A 19,324-nucleotide genomic window follows, 5' to 3' on the forward strand; every position below is an offset into this window, starting at 1 on the left:
CTAGGATCATGAAACTTGATAGGTAGATTGATCATGACTCACAGATGACCCCTATTGATTTTCAGGTCACTAGGTCAAAGGTCAAGGTCACAGTGACCCAAAATAGTAAAATGGTTTCCGGATGATAACTCAAGAACGCTTAGGACTAGGATTATGAAACTTGATAGGTACATTGATCATAACTGGCAGATGACCCTATTGATTTTCAGGTCACTAGGTCAAAGGTCAAGGTCACAGTGACAAAAAACATATTCACACAATGGCTGTCCCTACAACGGAGAGCCCATATGGGGGGCATGCATGTTTTACAAACAGCCCTTGTTTATTTTATTTTTGAAGGACCGTCCAGCCAACCCACCCAAACTATTGCTATCAAACTTGAAATAAAATCTTATTAGTTTGTTTTATGTCTTTACAAATGTTCAATACATTGTGGAAAATATACCTGAAATCAGAATCGTCTATAAAGTACAACTTCTTTAAAAGATAAGATCAATATGTTTCAATTATGGACCTCTTCCACTTAGAATATGACCATATTACCTTGACCTTATTGAATATGAACAATATCCCCTTGATGGCTTATGTTATACTGTCAAGCACTTAAATAGTCGAGCGTGCTGTCCTCTGACAGCTGTTGTTCAATGATGTATTTTGAGAATCAAATTGCTTTCAGGAATTTAAATTGTTTTTACAAAAAAAGAATCTTATCAGGAGCACTGAACAAGGACACTATAATATAAATACTTTTCTTATTCAGATTTTAAAGGACTTTATTGTTTTGTCTCCAATATTTTAGTCTCTGATTTCTTTATTTCAGGTGACACTAAATTTCAAGACTTATGTCCAGCCTATCAATAGTGGAGAAGGTAAAGTTGTGCAGCCATTTTGTTAAATATTCATTTAAGTAATAAACTTTTAATAGGTATTAATATGTGTATATGTTTAATTTCAAATATCTTTGCGAGCTTCTAGCAGTTTCTAAATAGTTCAGCCTTACTGTGAAATTGAACATGAAACAATACAATACAAAATGTAGAAAAGCATGAATGCCACCTCATGTCATTTAGGCATAATAAAAACATGAGGGCGTATTGCTCTGCACCAGTCCTTGGTCAGCATGGTCAGTCATATTGCTCTGCACCAGTCCTTGGTCAGCATGGTCAGTCATATTGCTCTGCACCAGTCCTTGGTCAGCATGGTCAGTCATATTGCTCTGCACCAGTCCTTGGTCAGCATGGTCAGTCATATTGCTCTGCACCAGTCCTTGGTCAGCATGGTCAGTCATATTGCTCTGCACCAGTCCTTGGTCAGCATGGTCAGTCATATTGCTCTCCACCAGTCCTTGGTCAGCATGGTCAGTCATATTGCTCTGCACCAGTCCTTGGTCAGCATGGTCAGTCATATTGCTCTGCACCAGTCCTTGGTCAGCATGGTCAGTCATAGTCTCTTTCATTTCTGCATGATATCTTTAGAACACTTTGACTTATGATCATGCAATCAGTCTAGCAAAATTCACTTTATACCAGTTTCTGCTTGATATCTACACTAATCTTTGACCTATGATCATGCACATTGCTGCTTGATATCTACACTAATCTTTGACCTATGATCATGCACATTGGCATGATACTTGTAGTTACTAACGATGAAAGGAAGACAGATATCAATTTTGAAGTCAACAGGTCAAAGGTCAAGGTCACAGAGGCTTATAACTTTAAATTTAGTCCATTTTTGTTTTGTGCAATATTGAGAGGGCGTTTTTATGCTCCCCGAAATATTTTCAATACTTTACCAATCTCTTTCATATTTGGCATGTACGTACCTTGCATGGGCCTCTATCTTTTGATGAGGTTTGAGGTCACTGGGGTCAAGGCAGTGTTTTTTTTCATTCAAAATCGGGTCTGGTAACCGGACCCATTCCCAATGGAAAAAAGTATATATTTTTCCCAAATGGGAGCTAAAAATTCCCAATTGAACCAACAAAAAAAAAAAAAAAAATTTATTATCAATATTCATCTCCCATCCATATAAGATCAACCTTAGTAAATATAATACTGGGCACACTTGTATCCTCAATTTTGAAGCATTTGTTAGCAAAACAACAATAATTTCCCAATTATAGTCAAAACGCGGCAAATTTTCCCAATCCAAAGGGACCCGGCCCCATTCCCAAAATGGTGAAAAAAAACACTGCAAGGTCAAGGTCACCAAGGCTGATAATAGATTTTTCCGTCACACTTTTGTTACAGTTTCTCATAGCATCTTCAATTCTTTACCGATCTCTTTCATATGTATGGCATATGGCATGTACGTACATTGCATGGACCTCTACCTTTTGATTAGGTTTGAGGTCACTGGGGTCAAGGTGAAGGTCACCAAGGCTAATATTAGATTTTTCCTTCACAATTTTGTTACAGTTTCTCAAAGCACCTTCAATACTTTACCGATCTCTTTCATATTTGGCATGTATGTACCTTGCATGGACCTCTACCTTTTGATGAGGTTTGAGGTCACTGGGGTCAAGGTCACCTAGGCTAAGAATATATTTTTCCATCACACTTTTGTTACAGTTTCTCATAGCACCTTCAATTCTTTACCGATTGATGAGGTTTGAGGTCACTGGGGTCAAGGTCACCGAGGCTAATATTATTTTAAGGTGGTTATTTACACATAAATTGACAAAGCGCATCATTGGGGAGCAGGCCTTGACACTAACTTTTTATGTCCTCCCACTATAGTAGTGGGGGACATATTGTTTTTACCCTGTCTGTCTGTTGGTCTGTTTGCGCCAACTTTTACATTTTGCAATAACTTTTGCTATATTGAACTATTCAACTTCATATTTGGCATGCATGTGTATCTCATGAAGCTGCACATTTTGAGTGTTGTAAGGTCAAGGTCATCCTTTAAGGTCAGAGGTCAAATATATGTGGCATAAATCGCTCATTTTATGAATACTTTTGCAATATTGAAGATAGCAACTTGATACACTGCAACGCCGATATATCGCAGTTGTTGGGATCCAACGATCGCGAGCGCGATATATCCGGAGCGCGATATAATTCGAGAAATGTCTAACTAAATTGTATTGCGGTTAATTTGTCAAATTTCCCCAATGTTTTCATTTTATATACGGCGATGCTACATATTTTTATAGTAATAATTGCAAACCAATTCTACAATAAACATTTTTCATAACTACATACGTATCTGTATTTATCATAAAAAACAAAATGTAAATGATATTTTTCATTTTCTTGTAGATCGCTCGCGAAACAGTTCAAAACAAAAATTCTTGCCTTAAAAAAACGTCTAAAATATAATTGTGCATATATTCACATTTACCCTTATAAATAGTCCTAATGAAGGAACTGAAACAGCGCAACGGTAACGATACAGCGTGTTTGATTATATTTTTTTAAGAGGAAATGTCAATGCCACATAATTCGCGAGATACCGCGGTACTTTAGTTGAAATTTACAACGAAACTTTTAATGGAAATTAAATTATCTCAATGTTGTACTCGCTACGAAACTTTTATCTACAAATAAATACAACCACGCCAATTTTCGTGCGCTTTTTATTAGAACAAAGAGATTCATGACCAGTACCGAAATTACACGATTTATATACCAGTAAACTGCCATTATTACCTTTGAAATGACACTAATTGGTTATTTGTTAAGTGTTAAAAACAACCCCAGCCGTGTGTACACAACACTGTCACTTATCGACTGTTTTTCACGCTTCACTGCGTGCCATAGTAAGCCGCGACATATAGGGTGTTAATACTTGCAAGAATCGTTTTTTTTGCTTAAGTTAGCGAATTCTCAGAGTAAAACATGACATTTAGTGATCATGCTTGTCGGATTTTTGCGAGCCATAGCCAAAGCCCGATATATTGGACAGCGCGATATAACGGTCCGCGATATATCGGCGTTGCAGTGTATTTGGCATGCATGTGTATCTTATGGAGCTGCACATTTTGAGTGGTGAAAGGTCAAGGTCAAGGTCATCCTTCAAGGTCAGAGGTCAAATATATGTGGCCAAAATTGCTTATTATGCCCCCCTTCGAAGAAGAGGGGGTATATTGCTTTACTCATGTCGGTCGGTAGGTCGGTCGGTCGGTCCGTCCACCAGGTGGTTTCCGGATGATAACTCAAGAACGATTGGGCCTAGGATCATGAAACTTCATAGGTACATTGATCATGACTTGCAGATGACCCCTATTGATTTTGAGGTCAATAGGTCAAAGGTCAAGGTCACAGTGACTCGAAATAGTAAAATGGTTTTTTGAATGATAATTCAAGAATGCATACGCGGCCAACAGAGCACACTTTGAACAATATTACTTAGCAACTGGTCTGTAATCCTAAATCTATAATTATCAGTCCAATGAAACATCATCCTTTTAGTAAAATACAGTTGATCAGTAAAAATATTATCAGAATATGAGATTTTTTGTATATTTTGTATATTAAATATTGTGTTAATGTTTAATTTTGTTGATTAATATAAATATAAGCAGGACAGGGGAGGTAATACACTACAGGGGAAACAAATGCAAAAAGTGTATTGTTACAGATTTGCCTCCCTTGTAATATATTTAAATTTTACCAAATGTAAGGCTAACTGCATTTTTGTAATGCATACTACTTTTACTACTACTACTACTACTACTACTACTACTACTACTACTACTACTACTGCTACTGCTGCTGCTGCTGCTGCTGCTGCTGCTGCTGCTACTACTACTGCTACTACTTCTACTACTACTACTACTACTTCTACTACTACTACTACTACTACTACTACTACTACTACTTCTACTGCTACTACTACTACTAGTACTACTACTACTACTACTACTACTACTACAACTACTACTCTACTACTACTACTACTACTACTACTACTACTACTACTACTACTACTACTACTACTACTACTACTCTACTACTACTACTACTACTACTAATACTACTACTACTACTACTACTACTACTACTACTACTACTACTACTACTACGACTACACTACTACTACTACTACTACTACTACTATTTCTTCTGCTACCACCACCACCACCTACTACTACTACTACTCTATTACTACTACTACTACTACTACTACTACTACTACTACTACTACTACTACTACTACTACTACTACTAATACTACCACTACTTCTACTACTACTCTACTACTACTACTACTACTTCTACTACTACTACTACTACTACTACTACTACTACTACTACTACTACTACTACTACTACTACTACTACTACTACTACTACTATTTCTTCTACCAGCACCACCACAACCACCACCACCACCATCACCACCACCACCACCACCACCACCACCACCACCACCACCACCACCACCATTCACAGTGACAAAAAACGTATTCACACAATGACTGCTACTACAACTTATAGCCCATATAGGGGGGCATGCATGTTTTACAAACAGCCCTTGTTTTATAAATACTTTTGCAATATTGAAGATAGCAACTTGATATTTGGCATGCATGTGGATCTCATGGAGCTGCACATTTTGAGTGGTGAATGGTCAAGGTCAAGGTCATCCTTCAAGGTCAGATGTCAAATATATGAGGCCCAAATTGATTATTTTATGAATACTTTTGCAATATTGAAGATAGCAACTTGATATTTGGCATGCATGTGTATCTCATGGAGCTGCACATTTTGAGTGGTGAAAGGTCAACGTCATCCTTCACAAGGTCAAGGTCATCCTTCACAAGGTCAAGGTCATATATAGGGGGACATTGTGTTTCACAAACACATCTTGTTTGACAGGGTACCCAGAGGGAACCCTACTTTCAAGTTTTGGTGGCCCTCATCCAAACTAGGATCGCTCTTGTTTCAACACACAGCTACTCTCGGCGTAAGGGCAAATAAGTACAAGAAGCATACTAGTACATATTTTTATTTCCTATATTCAATTCTGTTACCATTTAAAGCAGACCCATTAAAAGCTCATAACCTTGTCTTGTAAACTTTTGATATCATGTATTTCATCAATATCATCAGCATCGTCATCCTTGTCATAATCATCTTCAGCATTATCATCTTCAGCATTGCCCTTTGCCGCCAGAACTTAGCGTTTCGGAAGTTCTTATTATAAACTTTTAAGAAATAAAAGGTAATTACACGCAATCAGGGGTTTCACTGGCCCAACAAAACTTGTTGCAATTTTTTAGCGCTGTGAAAACTGTTGATTATTCCAACCTTATTAATAAGAACAATCATTTTAAGAAACCTTACTACATTAATGTCATTGCCTATATCATCACTTTAAAAAGTATATTATTACATAAAAAACAATAAGTACCTTCATTAGTCATACCTTCATAAGTCTTAATTAGCTTTATTTGTATATAAATACCATTTTTTTCAACTAGATAAACAACACAGATAACCAAAATAATATAACAATGTTAACTTTAATGTATTAAACAGTATGCTGCCTAAATGTTTCAAAATTAATAATTTAAACATAGAATCACACCAATTTACATCATTTGAAAGGGAAAAAGAAATATAAAACATCAGAAAATAAATCATCTCACTTAATTTGTTAAACAGTTATATATGGTCATTTGGACATGTCATACATCAGCTTCTGTTGTTAAAACGTTTTCTGTTAGTGGTGGATGATTTCCAGGATCAATTAAATTATAGTTTTTCACGCCTATTTCCCGACAGAAAGGCCCAGATAATTACCACCATCTATTCTAGTTGCCTGAAATAACATAAAGCATATTTTTTTTACAAACTATCAACAACAAACAAACACATACATGTTACTATCTTTAAATGTCCGAATTTTAACATATCCTAAATATACTACATCAAGTGAACGATATACTTTTTATTTCAGAAATTGTTGGTATCTTAATCAAATTATATCCTTCCAAGGTCATTATAATAATGGAATTATTAAACAGAAATGCTCACAAATACCTGTAGAAAAAAAGTGTATATCGGCATGTGTTTTTGTGGAGAAATTAAATGCTTTTGCTTGCCCGATCGCCTATAATTTTGATTAAAGAAATAGCGGCCCTAATAATTATTATAATAAATTACTGATTGTCGTGACAGTTTGTCCCAGTGTTACTTTTTTTGGGCTCAATATCATAAAGGAGCCATTAATAATCCGATAATCCGATAATAACCCCCATAAAACTTAACAATAGCAGTAAAAACATTGTTTGTAACACTTACACGCGTCAGTGATTTCAATATACTCTCTGCACTGTAGGTCGCTTACATCGTCGAAAATCAATATTTACAACTGACAGACGCTGGCTGCTAATGCTCAGTCGCGTGCTTTCGATTCGCAGTACATTTTCGGATATGATTTTACCGAATTTTTTTATACGCCGCTCTTTTAAAATTGGAGGCTCTTTTAAAAATTCAAATGGTCAATCAAGACAAAGTGGTTCTATAAATTTAGGGTTCCCTGAGGACCACCCAGCTTGAAAGAACTGGTGGTCCTCGCCAAAATCTGGGGGCCTCGGGTCCCTGGACCTCCGTTAGTGTCGAGGCCTGGGGAGCATCCATCAGTTTCACTGATATTCTTGTTTTCCAACTATTGTGCAATTTGGTGTAAAGGAAAGTTCATCTTACCTTGATCAAGTATAAATTTTAGCCAGATTGCCCGTAGTTCTTTTGAATGATGGCCCTTGAACTATCCCAAATTTTCCCAATGTATGTTGTCTTCTCTCTGTTTCAAAAAGGTGGCTTCCTGTCATTAATTCAAACTAATATGGATGCAACTTGTGATATATCAGGTTTGAATGGAGACCTAGCATGGGATTTTATTTGGGGTTATTTGTGTCAAGGTCAAGGTCACTGATACTAAATAGAGAAAAAGGGTTCCAATGAATATCTGTAGTTTGTATTGAGGTATTGCATTCAAATTTTGTGTGTGGGTAGGTAACCTTAAGTTGAGTATAGATGGACATATCTAATTGAATGTTTGTTAGCAGGTGGCTTACATGCAGTTCTAGTATGCAATTGCAGTCAGGCAAGTTTGGTCAGTGTCATGGTCACTGAGACTAAAAATAGAAAAAAACATTTCTTCTAAATAACTGTAGTTATGAAAAATGTGCTGCAGTTACTTAATGTGTGTAGGTAGCATACCTTCACACCTAGCCTTTGCTTTTGGGCTAATTTGGTTAAGGTCAAGGTCACTGTTTCTTAAGTTAGGAAAATGGTTTTCCCTTAATAACTTGAGGTTTGATGGAGGTTTTGCACTGAAATTATGTGTATTGGAATCTGCTTTTGAAGCCAGTTGGGTCAAGGTGGCTGTTATTATAAAATGAAAATCTGTTTCTACTAAATAACTACTAATCTACTAACTACTTAACATTATGCATGGAAACTGCGCTGAAGTTATGTGGATTGGTAGCTTTCATGAAGACCTACATTTTACTTGAATCTTGTGGGAAGTCACCCAGACCGTTAAAGGGGTACATTTTTATTTTAATGTATTTTTAGCTCACCTGAGCACAACGTGCTCATGGTGAGCTATTGTGATCGCCTTTTGTCCATCGTGCGTTGTGTGTCGTGCGTCGTCAACATTTACCTTGTTAACACTCTAGAGGCCACATTTATTGTCCAATCTTCATGAAACTTACTCAGAAGATGTGTCCCAATAATATCTTGGACGAGTTCGAAAATGGTTCCGGTTGATTGAAAAACATGGCCGCCAGGGGGCGTGGCAGTTTGCTATAGTAAAACCTTGTTAACACTCTAGAAGTCACATTTATTGTCCGATCTTCATGAAACTTTGTCAGAACATGTGTCCCAATAATATCTTGGACGAGTTCGAAAATGGTTCCTGTTGGTTGAAAAACATGGACGCCAGGGGGCGTGGCAGTTTTCCTTATATGGCTATAGTAAAACCTTGTTAACACTCTAGAAGTCACATTTTTAGTCCAATCTTCATGAAACTTTGTCAGAACATGTGTGCCAATAATATCTTGAACCTTTTCGAAAATGGTTCCGGTTGGTTGAAAAACATGGCCGCCAGGGGGTGTGGCAGTTTTCCTGATATGGCTATAGTAAAACCTTGTTAACACTCTAGAAGTCACATTTTTAGTCCAATCTTCATGAAACTTGGTCAAAACATGTGTCCCAATAATATCTTGGACGAGTTCAAAATGGTTACAGTTCAATGAAAAACATGGCCGCCATGGGGCGGGGCAGTTTTCCTTATATGGCTTTACTGTATGGTAAAACCTTGTTAACACTCTAGAAGTCACATTTGTGCTCCAATTCTCATGAAACTTGGTCAGAATATTTGAACTAATAATATCTGGGCTAAGTTAAAAAATGGTTGAGATCAGCTAAAAAACATGGCAGCAAGGGGGCGTGGCATTTTTCCTTAAATGACTATTTACTACAAACCTTGATAACACTCTAGAAGTCACATTTATTATCCAATCTTTATGAAACTTGATCTGAACATTTGTTCTAACAATAGCTTGAGTGAGTTTGAAAATGGTTATGGTTTGTTGAAAAACATGGCCGCCAGGGGGAGGGGGGAAAGTCCTTATAAGGCTTTAGTGAAAACTTGTTGACACTATATTAGCCACATTTATTGGCCAATCTTCATGAAACTTGGTCAGAACATTTGTCCCAATGAAATTTTGCCAGAGATTGAAGCTGGGTCATATGAGCTCAAAAACTAGATCACAAGGTCAAATATAAAAAAACATGTTAAAAGTCACTTTTTTGGTCAAAAATAATCTTCATGAATCAGCTTGCATTTCTTTCAGAATAGTCTAATTCCTTTGGCTTTCAGGTGAGCGCCTTAGGGCCTGATGGCCCTCTTGTTTATGTAATTTTTTGGTAATTTTTATGCTCCCCCAAAATTTGTTTTGGGGAGAGCGTCTAGTCGACGCTTTTTCAGTCCGTGTGTCCGTCCGTGCACAATATTTGTCCGGGCTATTTCTATGCAAATAATGACAGGAAATCAATGAAACTTTATGGGAAGCTTCACTACCAAGAGGAGCTGTGCATATTATCAGCGGGTTCTGGACGGATGATTTTTCACAGAGTTATGGCCCTTTGAAATTTTCTATAAAATAATTATTTTCCCCCCAACTACTGTGCCCTCAAGACGTTTCCTTTTATCTGAATATACAGTCCACTCTCGTTATCTCGAAGTCGGCGGGAACAACAAAAAATATCGAGATAACGAGAGTTCGAGATATCCGATTAGGCGTTTTCAAAGAAAAAATGAGACGAAAATTAACCTTGTTTTTAACATCTTAATACCTGCTAAGTTATCTAACTAAAGCCGTCACCGTGTGGCATAATACTCTCTTCCTGATATATACGCGTTTTACTAGGCACAAATAATTTTTCTATTTAAATGCTTAAAATGACATTTTAAGTATAACAGAATTGCATGAACACATGCAGTTATAATTTTTCTAAACTGTCGAGCAAACGACGGTGTATATACGCAAAAATATAACTCAATGCATTTTGGAATGTTGTTTGTAAAAACAAAAAGTCTTTCTGCAGGCTGTGTATTAATTGCAGTTAATTGATGTTAAAGTGACACTTAAAGTGACAGGCCTTAATCAAGATTTAATTGCTAACGACATTACACACGTGTGATCATTGATGCAAACAACGGATCGATTTCCTACCGCACAGTATCGGGAGCAGCCGGGCAAAGCGGGACATTGAAGTATCAAAGAAAAAGTTTCTCACCTTTTGCCGACACTGGGAAAGTTATTCGCACTTCGAGATAAACCACAGTAAATACATGTTAAATCGGGACTCGGGAATTTTTTTTTTCGACATAACGAAAATCGAGATAAGCGATGTTTATTTATATAGATAAAGAAGGGAAAAAATAGGACATTGAGGTTACTTCGACATATCGAGAATATCGAGATATCCGATGTCGAGATAACGAGAGTGGACTGTATAGTGCAATATTGTGACAAAAAAAACTTTTGGGAGCATCACCCATCTCCGAAGGTTTCTTGTTTTTAACAAGACAAGCTCCAGTTTCTCATCCACTTGTGCATCTTACTCAACTGACTTACAACATGAACTATAAAATCATCTGTCACTTCTAAACTCTTCCAGCCACAATGGGTGACACCAAGAAGCTCTGGAAGCACATTGAGCCACATCTGAAGAAGGCGCTGTGCACGCTTTATCTACGTGAGGTCTCAAGCTCTCAGTGGGAACGATACCAGCAGGAAATTGAGACAGCAGACAATGTAGGGCTGCAAGGTAAATAGGTCAAAGGGAACGATACCAGCAGGAAATAGAGACCTAAGACAATCTAGCGCTATAAGGTCAGTAGATCAGGGACAACGATACCAGCAGGAAATTGAGACAGCAGACAATGTAGTTCTGCAAGGTAAATAGGTCAAATGGAACGATACCAGCAGGAAATAGAGATCTCAGACAATGTAGCGCTGCAAAGTCATTAGATCAGGGGCAACGATACCAGCAGGAAGTGAGAGCTCTGACAATTTAGCACTGCAAGGTTAGTAGGTCAATTCAAACCTATTTATTTAAGCTCAATTGCATTGAAAGCCTCAAGCTTAATGAATCGCTCTCAAGTCTGTTTCCTGGGCCTCAAACCAGTACTTGGCGTCTTTGCAGGGGATCTAAAGAGCGCTCCCTCAGTGGGGATTGAACCCATGACCTCCCGGTCACTAGGCAGACAACTTATATATAACACCACAGCGACCTCAAGGCAGTAGGTCAGTGGGAACAATACCGGAAGGAAATAGAGACCTTGGACAATGATGCGCTGCAAGTTCAGTTTGCTGTAATGAGGCCAAATTGATAAAGTTTGTATGCTATTGTGTGGTTAAGAGTAAGATTCATGAAACATTACACCACTTAGACTTATTATTTCCATTCTTGCAGACCATTTCCACAGGTCCAATGGGTTATACTTTTCTGGAGCAAAAAACTAAACCATTTTTCAATAGGTTAAATTTGAACTTCAAATATGACATTCTTGTATAACTTTTGAAAATTATTGATGAAGCACTGCAGGTTTATTAGTCATGCTTGTGACAATGTCAAGTTACATCTGAAATCCTCATGGGCTGAATATCTTCAGTTAATAATAAGATTTAGCATAAAACCGTGTATTGTCATTGTCATACTTGTTTCTTCTTACACAGCTGTCAATACGTTACCTTTTGTAAATGATGTTTGAACACTTTACACTTTAATTTATCGTTATAATTATGTATGATTTTTATGCTCCCCCCAAAATTTATTTTGGGGGGAGCATATAGTTGCCGCTTCGTCTGTCCGTCCGTGTGTCTGTGCACAATTTTTGTCCGGGCTATTTCTCAGCAACTAATGACCAGAATTCAATGAAACTTTATGGGAAGCTTCACTACCAAGAGGAGATGTGCATATTTTCAGCAGGTTCTGGTCGGATGATTTTTCACAGAGTTATGGCCCTTCGAAATTTTCTATAAAAAAAATCTTGTCCCCTCAACAACTGTGCCCTCAAGACGTTTCCTTTTATCTGAATATATAGTGCAATATTGTGACCAAAAAAAACTTTGGGGAGCATCACCCATCTCCGACGGTTTCTTGTTTGTATTGTACTGATGCTCTTTGACTATAATTTGTTAACTTGTATGTCAATGGTCAATGGCATTTTGCTGATGTTCCAATAACAAACTTGAAACTTGTTATTAGGTCTGGTGCCTTAAGAGTAAGATGTATGAGACATTGCTCCACTCCTACTGAATTATTGCCATTGTTGCAGGTTTGACCCACAGGTCCCACGTAGAGTTGCCCTATTACTCCAAGTACCTGCTGATTGCCGCGTACCTCGCCTCGTACAATCCTGCCAAGTCTGACCGCAAGTTCTTTGCAAAGAATTCTGGGAAAGTTAACAAGAAAGTTCAGCTAAACCAGGCCAAAAAGAAAGACAGGGTCAGTATATGGAAGTGGACGAGTCTGTAAAAACTTGTAGGATATTGGAAACATATATGTACATGGAATAGGGATATTTGTGTGCACATTGTATGAGTGTTATGGTAATTTTAGTATACTATTGTTCTTGTTTAAACTTTTAAGTTAGTAAATACAATATATTCTAATGACTTTTTAAAAATTGCAATCATATTTATTTGTTTATGATTTAGTGATATAGAAGTAAGACTCATTTATTTGCAGCTTATTCATATGTTCATGTTCTTCAAAACAGTAATCCATTAATTGATATAAAATAGTGAATGTTCTTCATAACAGTAATCCATTAATCAGGGGTTGAAGAATTTTTCCAGAGCCACTCGCCCTGTAGGGCGAGTAGGCCTGACAATCCACTCGCCCTTCACTTTAATCTACTCACCCTGCATTAAAAAAAAGATATCTATATTTATAGTTATGATCAACCAGAACCTTCTAAACATACTAAACATAGTGACACTAAACTGCAAACAAATTATGTACATCATCTGATGGATTATATTTGCTTTCCTTACGTATTCTGCACCTCTTTCCTTTTCTCAATTCTTTCCGCTTCTCGTTTTGAAGAACTTTCTAATTCTTTCTGTTCCATGTCGCCACCACCTTGCAGATATTTTAAAATAGAACCCTTTTCCATTTCAATATTTCAGACGAACTTTTACTGAAAGACACGCTTGATTGACAAACGGTTACAATATGGTAAATTTTGCCTAAGGCTTCTGATCACGAAATTCGGAATTATTCTGTGTATTAAATTTTTTTCTGTTTATTTTTTATTAAATATAAGAAGTATTATAATTAACCAGTGATGTATTATTGTTTTATTGATATTTGCATTAAAATTCACGGAATGACCGATATATTTAACAGTTTTATTCACTTTTAATCCATTAGCTAAGAGCACTGACAACGACGAAAAGAGCGCAGCCGATTTCGAAAATTATGTTTACTGTGCCCGTGACGTCATTGTTCATTGTCAAAACAAAAGTGCAGTTTCTTTGTGTACTTAACGTATTTTTTGTTCGTTCGGAAAAAAATTCGCAATTTGTATGGATGTGGAAAGAGTTCTGGAACTGAATTTATATTTCTCAACTTGAAAAACAGCACTCGCCCGGTCAGTCGAGTATTTTACAAATTTTACTCGCCCGACCGTCAACTTCACTCGCATATGCGAGCGGTCGAGTGGATTCTTCAACCCCTGCATTAATTGATATTAAATAGTGAATGTTCTTCAAAGCAGTAATCCATTAATTGATATTAAATAGTGAAGCTATTTCAAGTATATTTCCAATTTCCAGACCAGCAACCACATGTTGGGTCCGAAGCCTTTCCCACTAGATCGACTTCTAGCCATATTCTACTCCATTGTTGAGGGGAGAGTAGCTCCTACTGCAAATATTTTCATGCAGGTGGGTTGTCTCCCTTGATATTAACTTCACTTTCCTATAAAAGCATTACCGTAGGTTTCCACGTATAGCGCGCAGTGTTTTACCTCCAAAATTCAAATTAAAAAGCTGGTGCGCGCTATACATTGATACAACGCTATCCTGGCTGCTAAATTGGTAAAAATATGTTGTGTAATCGTTAATAATCAAAATGGCCGCCATGTTTTTTTCCAGAAAACTACCACCCTATAATCGTACAGACTGAGGGGCTATTTTTGAAACAACAAGAAGTTGCTTCTGGTAGATATGGATGCGGTAGAAGAAGTTTTGGTCAAAAATAAATTTGCTTGAATAAACTTGTGGACATTTCTTTGTTTGTGTTTTTACACTTCTTTATTGATGAATTCCGATGGGGATTGTTGTAGACATTCCGGAGAGCAGGCAAGGGAACGAGGTATTTTTTTTGCGGTTAACGGTAGGTGTGAAAGGGGGTCATTTTGCACTTCTTAATTGGCAGATGTTATTGAGTAATATGTGCCACGACTTGTTAAGACACTAATTGACATTTGAGACACTAATTGACACTTGAGAACGTGAAGATATGCAATTGCATTTTGTGTGTATAAATATTGAACATTCAACAGTGGTGTACCTCAACATCTGTATCCCCGTCTCCCATGCGACATTCAAATTTACCGGTAATGCCCATGCTTTCCCTGAGGAAAAATCACATGATGTACACTTATTTTTATTTTCTCTCGTTTTTCACGAAATGCACGTGGACTGTTAATATTTTGCTAGAAAATTACAAAATCGTCAGAAAAGTATAGTGCTATGCAACCCATGCTCTTAATCATAATGATGCTTCCTATTTTGAATGCTTAATTAAGCTTTCCAATGCCCCGGATTATTGGATTGTGCAATAGTAAAATGGCGGCCATTTTCGGTCCGATTTGGTGGTTTTATTGTCTTTAAATATTTTTTTCTCCATTTTTGCATTAAAAAGCATACACGGGAGCGCGCTATACGTGGAAACCTACTGTAATTTAAACACAAAGTGGAAACCTACGGTAATTTAAACACAAAGTCTACATATTGCACTTAATTGAGATTTTAATATAGACCAATTAATTGGGTCTTAAAAGGCATATCTAAAGGCTGACAGGAATGGAATTGCAAATTTAAACTATTTAAAGTTCAACTTTTGGCAATTTATAATATATATAATAAAGTTTTCTTATGGGAATATGATGAGTGCTGTATTTAACTTTTGATTGATTTTGCCAGTATTAATTGTATAATAATGTCACAGTATTTTTTGTGTGGTAATTATGCCCCCCTTCGAAGACGAGGGGTATATTGCTTTGCACATGTCAGTCTGTCGGTCGGTCTGTCAGTCCGTCCACCAGGTGGTTTCCGGATGATAACTCAAGAACGCTTGGGCCTAGGATCATGAAACTTCATAGGTACATTGATCAGGACTTGCAGATGACCCCTATTGATTTGAGGTCACTAGGTCAAAGGTCACGGTGACTCGAAATAGTAAAATGGTTTCCGGATGATATCTTAAGAACGCTAAGGCCTAGGATCATGAAACTTGATAGGTAGATTGATCATGACTCGCAGATGACCCCTATTGATTTTCAGGTCAAATGTCAAGGTCACAGTGACCCGAAATAGTGAAATGGTTTCCGGATGATAACTCAAGAACGTTTAGGCCTAGGATCATGAAACTTGATAGGTAGATTTATAATGACTAGCAGATGACCCCTATTGATTTTCAGGTCACTAGGTCAAAGGTCAAGGTCACAGTGACCCGAAATAGTAAAATGGTTTCCATATGATAACTCAAGAACGCTTATGATCATGAAACTTGATAGGTAGATTGATCATGACTTGCAGTTGACCCCTATTGATTTTCAGGTCACTATATCAAAGGTCAAGGTCACGGTGACCTGAAATAGTAAAATGGTTTCCGGATGATAACTCAAGAACGCTAATGGCTACGATCATGAAACTTCATAGGTACATTGATCATGACTCGCAGATGACCCCTATTGATTTTGAGGTCGCTAGGTCAAAGGTCAAGGTCATGGTGACCCGAAATAGTAAAATGGTTTCCGGATGATAACTCAAGAACGCTTATGCCTAGGATCATGAAACTTGATAGGTACATTGATCATGACTCGCAGATGACCCCTATCGATTTTGAGGTCATTAGGTCAAAGGTCAAGTTCACGGTGACCCGTAATAGTAAAATGGTTTCCGGATGATAACTAAAGAACGCTTATTCCTATGATCATGAAACTTGATAGGTAGATTGATCATGACTGGCAGATGACCCCTGTTGATTCTCAGGTCACTAGGTCAAAGGTCAAGGTCACGGTGACCCGAAATAGTAAAATGGTTTCCGGATGATAACTCAAGAACGCTTATGAATAGGATCATGAAAGTTCATAGGTACATTGATCATGACCTGCAGATGACCCCTATTGATTTTTCAGGTCACTAGGTCAAAGGTCAAGGTCACAAGTGACAAAAACATACTCACACAATGGCTGTCACTACAACGGAGAGCCTATATGGGGGGCATGCATGTTTTACAAACAGCCCTTGTTTACAACTTCGTATTGGTGGTCAACATTTCACTACTTGAGATTTATAAGATGTTATCATGTGCCTATTGACATCTTACCTAATCATGTTAAGTTGTAGAAAGTTGTTAACCTTTGCACCAATTTGCCTCCGTCCTATAGTGCCTGTGCAAAGATCAAGGACAACATGCACTCAATTGGAAACACTGCAAAGAAACTGATGATTCTTGTTTGTTCAGTGTGATTAAATGTAGAAATGTTTTCTATGTTGCAAAAGTTGGTTTTCTGCAATCAGGTGCTGAAACAGTTTAGGAAAGTGGGACTTTCTAGCATGAGAAAATAATTTGCTAGAGTCATGCTGTGCTTTATTTTTTACAGCATTAAACAACTTAAAAGCATATTTGGAAGTCATTAAGCATTTTATGCAAATTGACAAAAATATTAAAGGCATTTTATGATTTATTGGTCTAATTACATCCTGTTGATATGTTCCACCAATTAAATGATTAAAATAAGAATACTTGTAAAATTTGTTGTTGTTTTAATTATCCGCCGCCATAGGCGGAGGGATATTGTTTTGGCGTTGTCGTCCGTCCGTCTTTCTGGCACTTTTTTGTCCGGAGCCATAACTTGGAAGTGCTTTGGGGGATTTCCTTGAAACTTGGTATGAGCATATGCATGGATAAGAGGATGATGAACGCCAAATGGCATGGTACACCATCGGATAATAACGGAATTATGGCCCTTTGTATCTTGAAAAAATGCTTTTTGTGTGTGTCCGGGCCATATCTTGGAAGTGCTTTGACGGATTTCATTGAAACTTGGTATGAGTATATATATGGATAAGAGGATGATGCACATTGGCGTTGTCCATCCGTCCAGAAAACTTTTGTGTCCAGAAGTATAATGGCAGGGGATATCAATTCAACAAATTTGCTTGTTATTTATAGTTTGTTCTGTAAAATATTACCTTCCTTGTAAGTCTCATGTTCCGTTGCTCTGCTGTGACGGAGGATTAGACAGTTATCCCCCTTGTATATTTGTATATATCAGATAACCTCCCTTGTGAGTTTACACCTCCTTGCCAGACTATGGGCAATGATAGAATAGAGCTGCCAAGTCCATTATTCTGTAGTTATTATTCTTGTAAATTTCGATAACATGCTTAAAAATACTCAAAAATTAAGTGTTTTCTATGTTATAGTATCTAAGGTTCAACTAATAAAACTGGATAGAGAGAGATATTAACTAAAGGTTGAATATTATTTAAAATGTTTGTATTATTCTGGAAACCTTCAATTGGGAATTTAAGGCTGTCATTTGGCAAAAAAATATTAACTTTTTTAGATCAAGAATGGGTTCACATTTTTATATAACCCCCCCTCCCACTGAAAACATATTTTCTCTATTTGAATGTCCACTACCTTAGTCATGCTGAAGGGGATGATTAGTTAGAGCTGTCAATTGCCTCCTTTAGAAGTAATCTCACTTGGATTTTTCTAGAACAGATTATCCCTTGTGAGTCTCCTTTGCCATGTTAAGGGGCAGACCAGATAGAGGTGAAAATTCTATTTCTTTGCAGTTATCTACCTTGTTTATTTTTTAACAGATTACCTCCCTTGTGAGTCTCCACTTCCTTGGTCATGCTACGGGGGAGGATCAAATAGAGCAGCCCAAATACAAGTGTTTAGTCTCTCTGGACTTCATTAAGGCTGTGTCAAGGTAACATGCGTTCTGTTGTTAGATTTTTGCCTTCTTTAAAGAACCGTTCTTAAAATTGTGCAGTCTTGATGCTAACTGCAAGGCATTGAACGTAGTGGTTGTGAATTTTTATTTGGGCTCGTACTCATTCAGAAATTTAGAAGACACTGACTTAATTAAAACGAAAAAAAAATCCATAAAAGTGCAAATTGTTGTCCCTGATAGCCTGTTCAGAAGCACAAGCATTAAGCCCTGTTTTCCCATTCCCTGATAGCCTGTTCAGAAGCACAAGCATTAAGCCCTGTTTTCCCAGAGCAGTGCTCAAATGTACTTTAGATGAGCTGATTTTTTTCTGTTTGATATAATTGTATTATCATTCAGGCTAGTGAAACAAAAAATGTTAACACTGGGAGCTTTAGCGGTGCTCTAAGAAGACTGTAAATTTCAAGTTCATTGAGTTGCATAGGGCTTTACCAATATAAGATTATGACTTTTGCCCATGAAATTGTGCATTTTAAAGGAAATTTAATTTAAATTGGGATTTTTTTAATTTGATTATTCATCTTTGAATAATTATTGGTAGAATAAGCAAATCAGTTTAAGGGTTATTACAACTTGCAAAGTCTTA

At 37.1% G+C, this 19,324-nt stretch overlaps 1 protein-coding gene across 7 annotated transcripts in view; it reads left to right on the forward strand.

Annotated features, from left to right (window-relative positions):
* Positions 1 to 19,324, forward strand: part of LOC127878875 (origin recognition complex subunit 5-like) — a 94,211-nt gene that overhangs the window by 69,060 nt on the left and 5,827 nt on the right. For all 7 annotated transcript variants that reach the window (XM_052425405.1, XM_052425426.1, XM_052425433.1 and 4 more), the window contains 5 exons: positions 821 to 869; positions 11,148 to 11,297; positions 12,811 to 12,980; positions 14,315 to 14,425; positions 18,605 to 18,717. In XM_052425405.1, coding sequence (XP_052281365.1) covers positions 821 to 869; positions 11,148 to 11,297; positions 12,811 to 12,980; positions 14,315 to 14,425; positions 18,605 to 18,717 — 593 coding nt within the window. The remainder of the gene's footprint in view (positions 1 to 820; positions 870 to 11,147; positions 11,298 to 12,810; positions 12,981 to 14,314; positions 14,426 to 18,604; positions 18,718 to 19,324) is intronic.

This window comes from Dreissena polymorpha, chromosome 1 (genome assembly GCF_020536995.1).
Source record: "Dreissena polymorpha isolate Duluth1 chromosome 1, UMN_Dpol_1.0, whole genome shotgun sequence".
Taxonomy (NCBI): Eukaryota; Metazoa; Mollusca; class Bivalvia; order Myida; family Dreissenidae; genus Dreissena; species Dreissena polymorpha.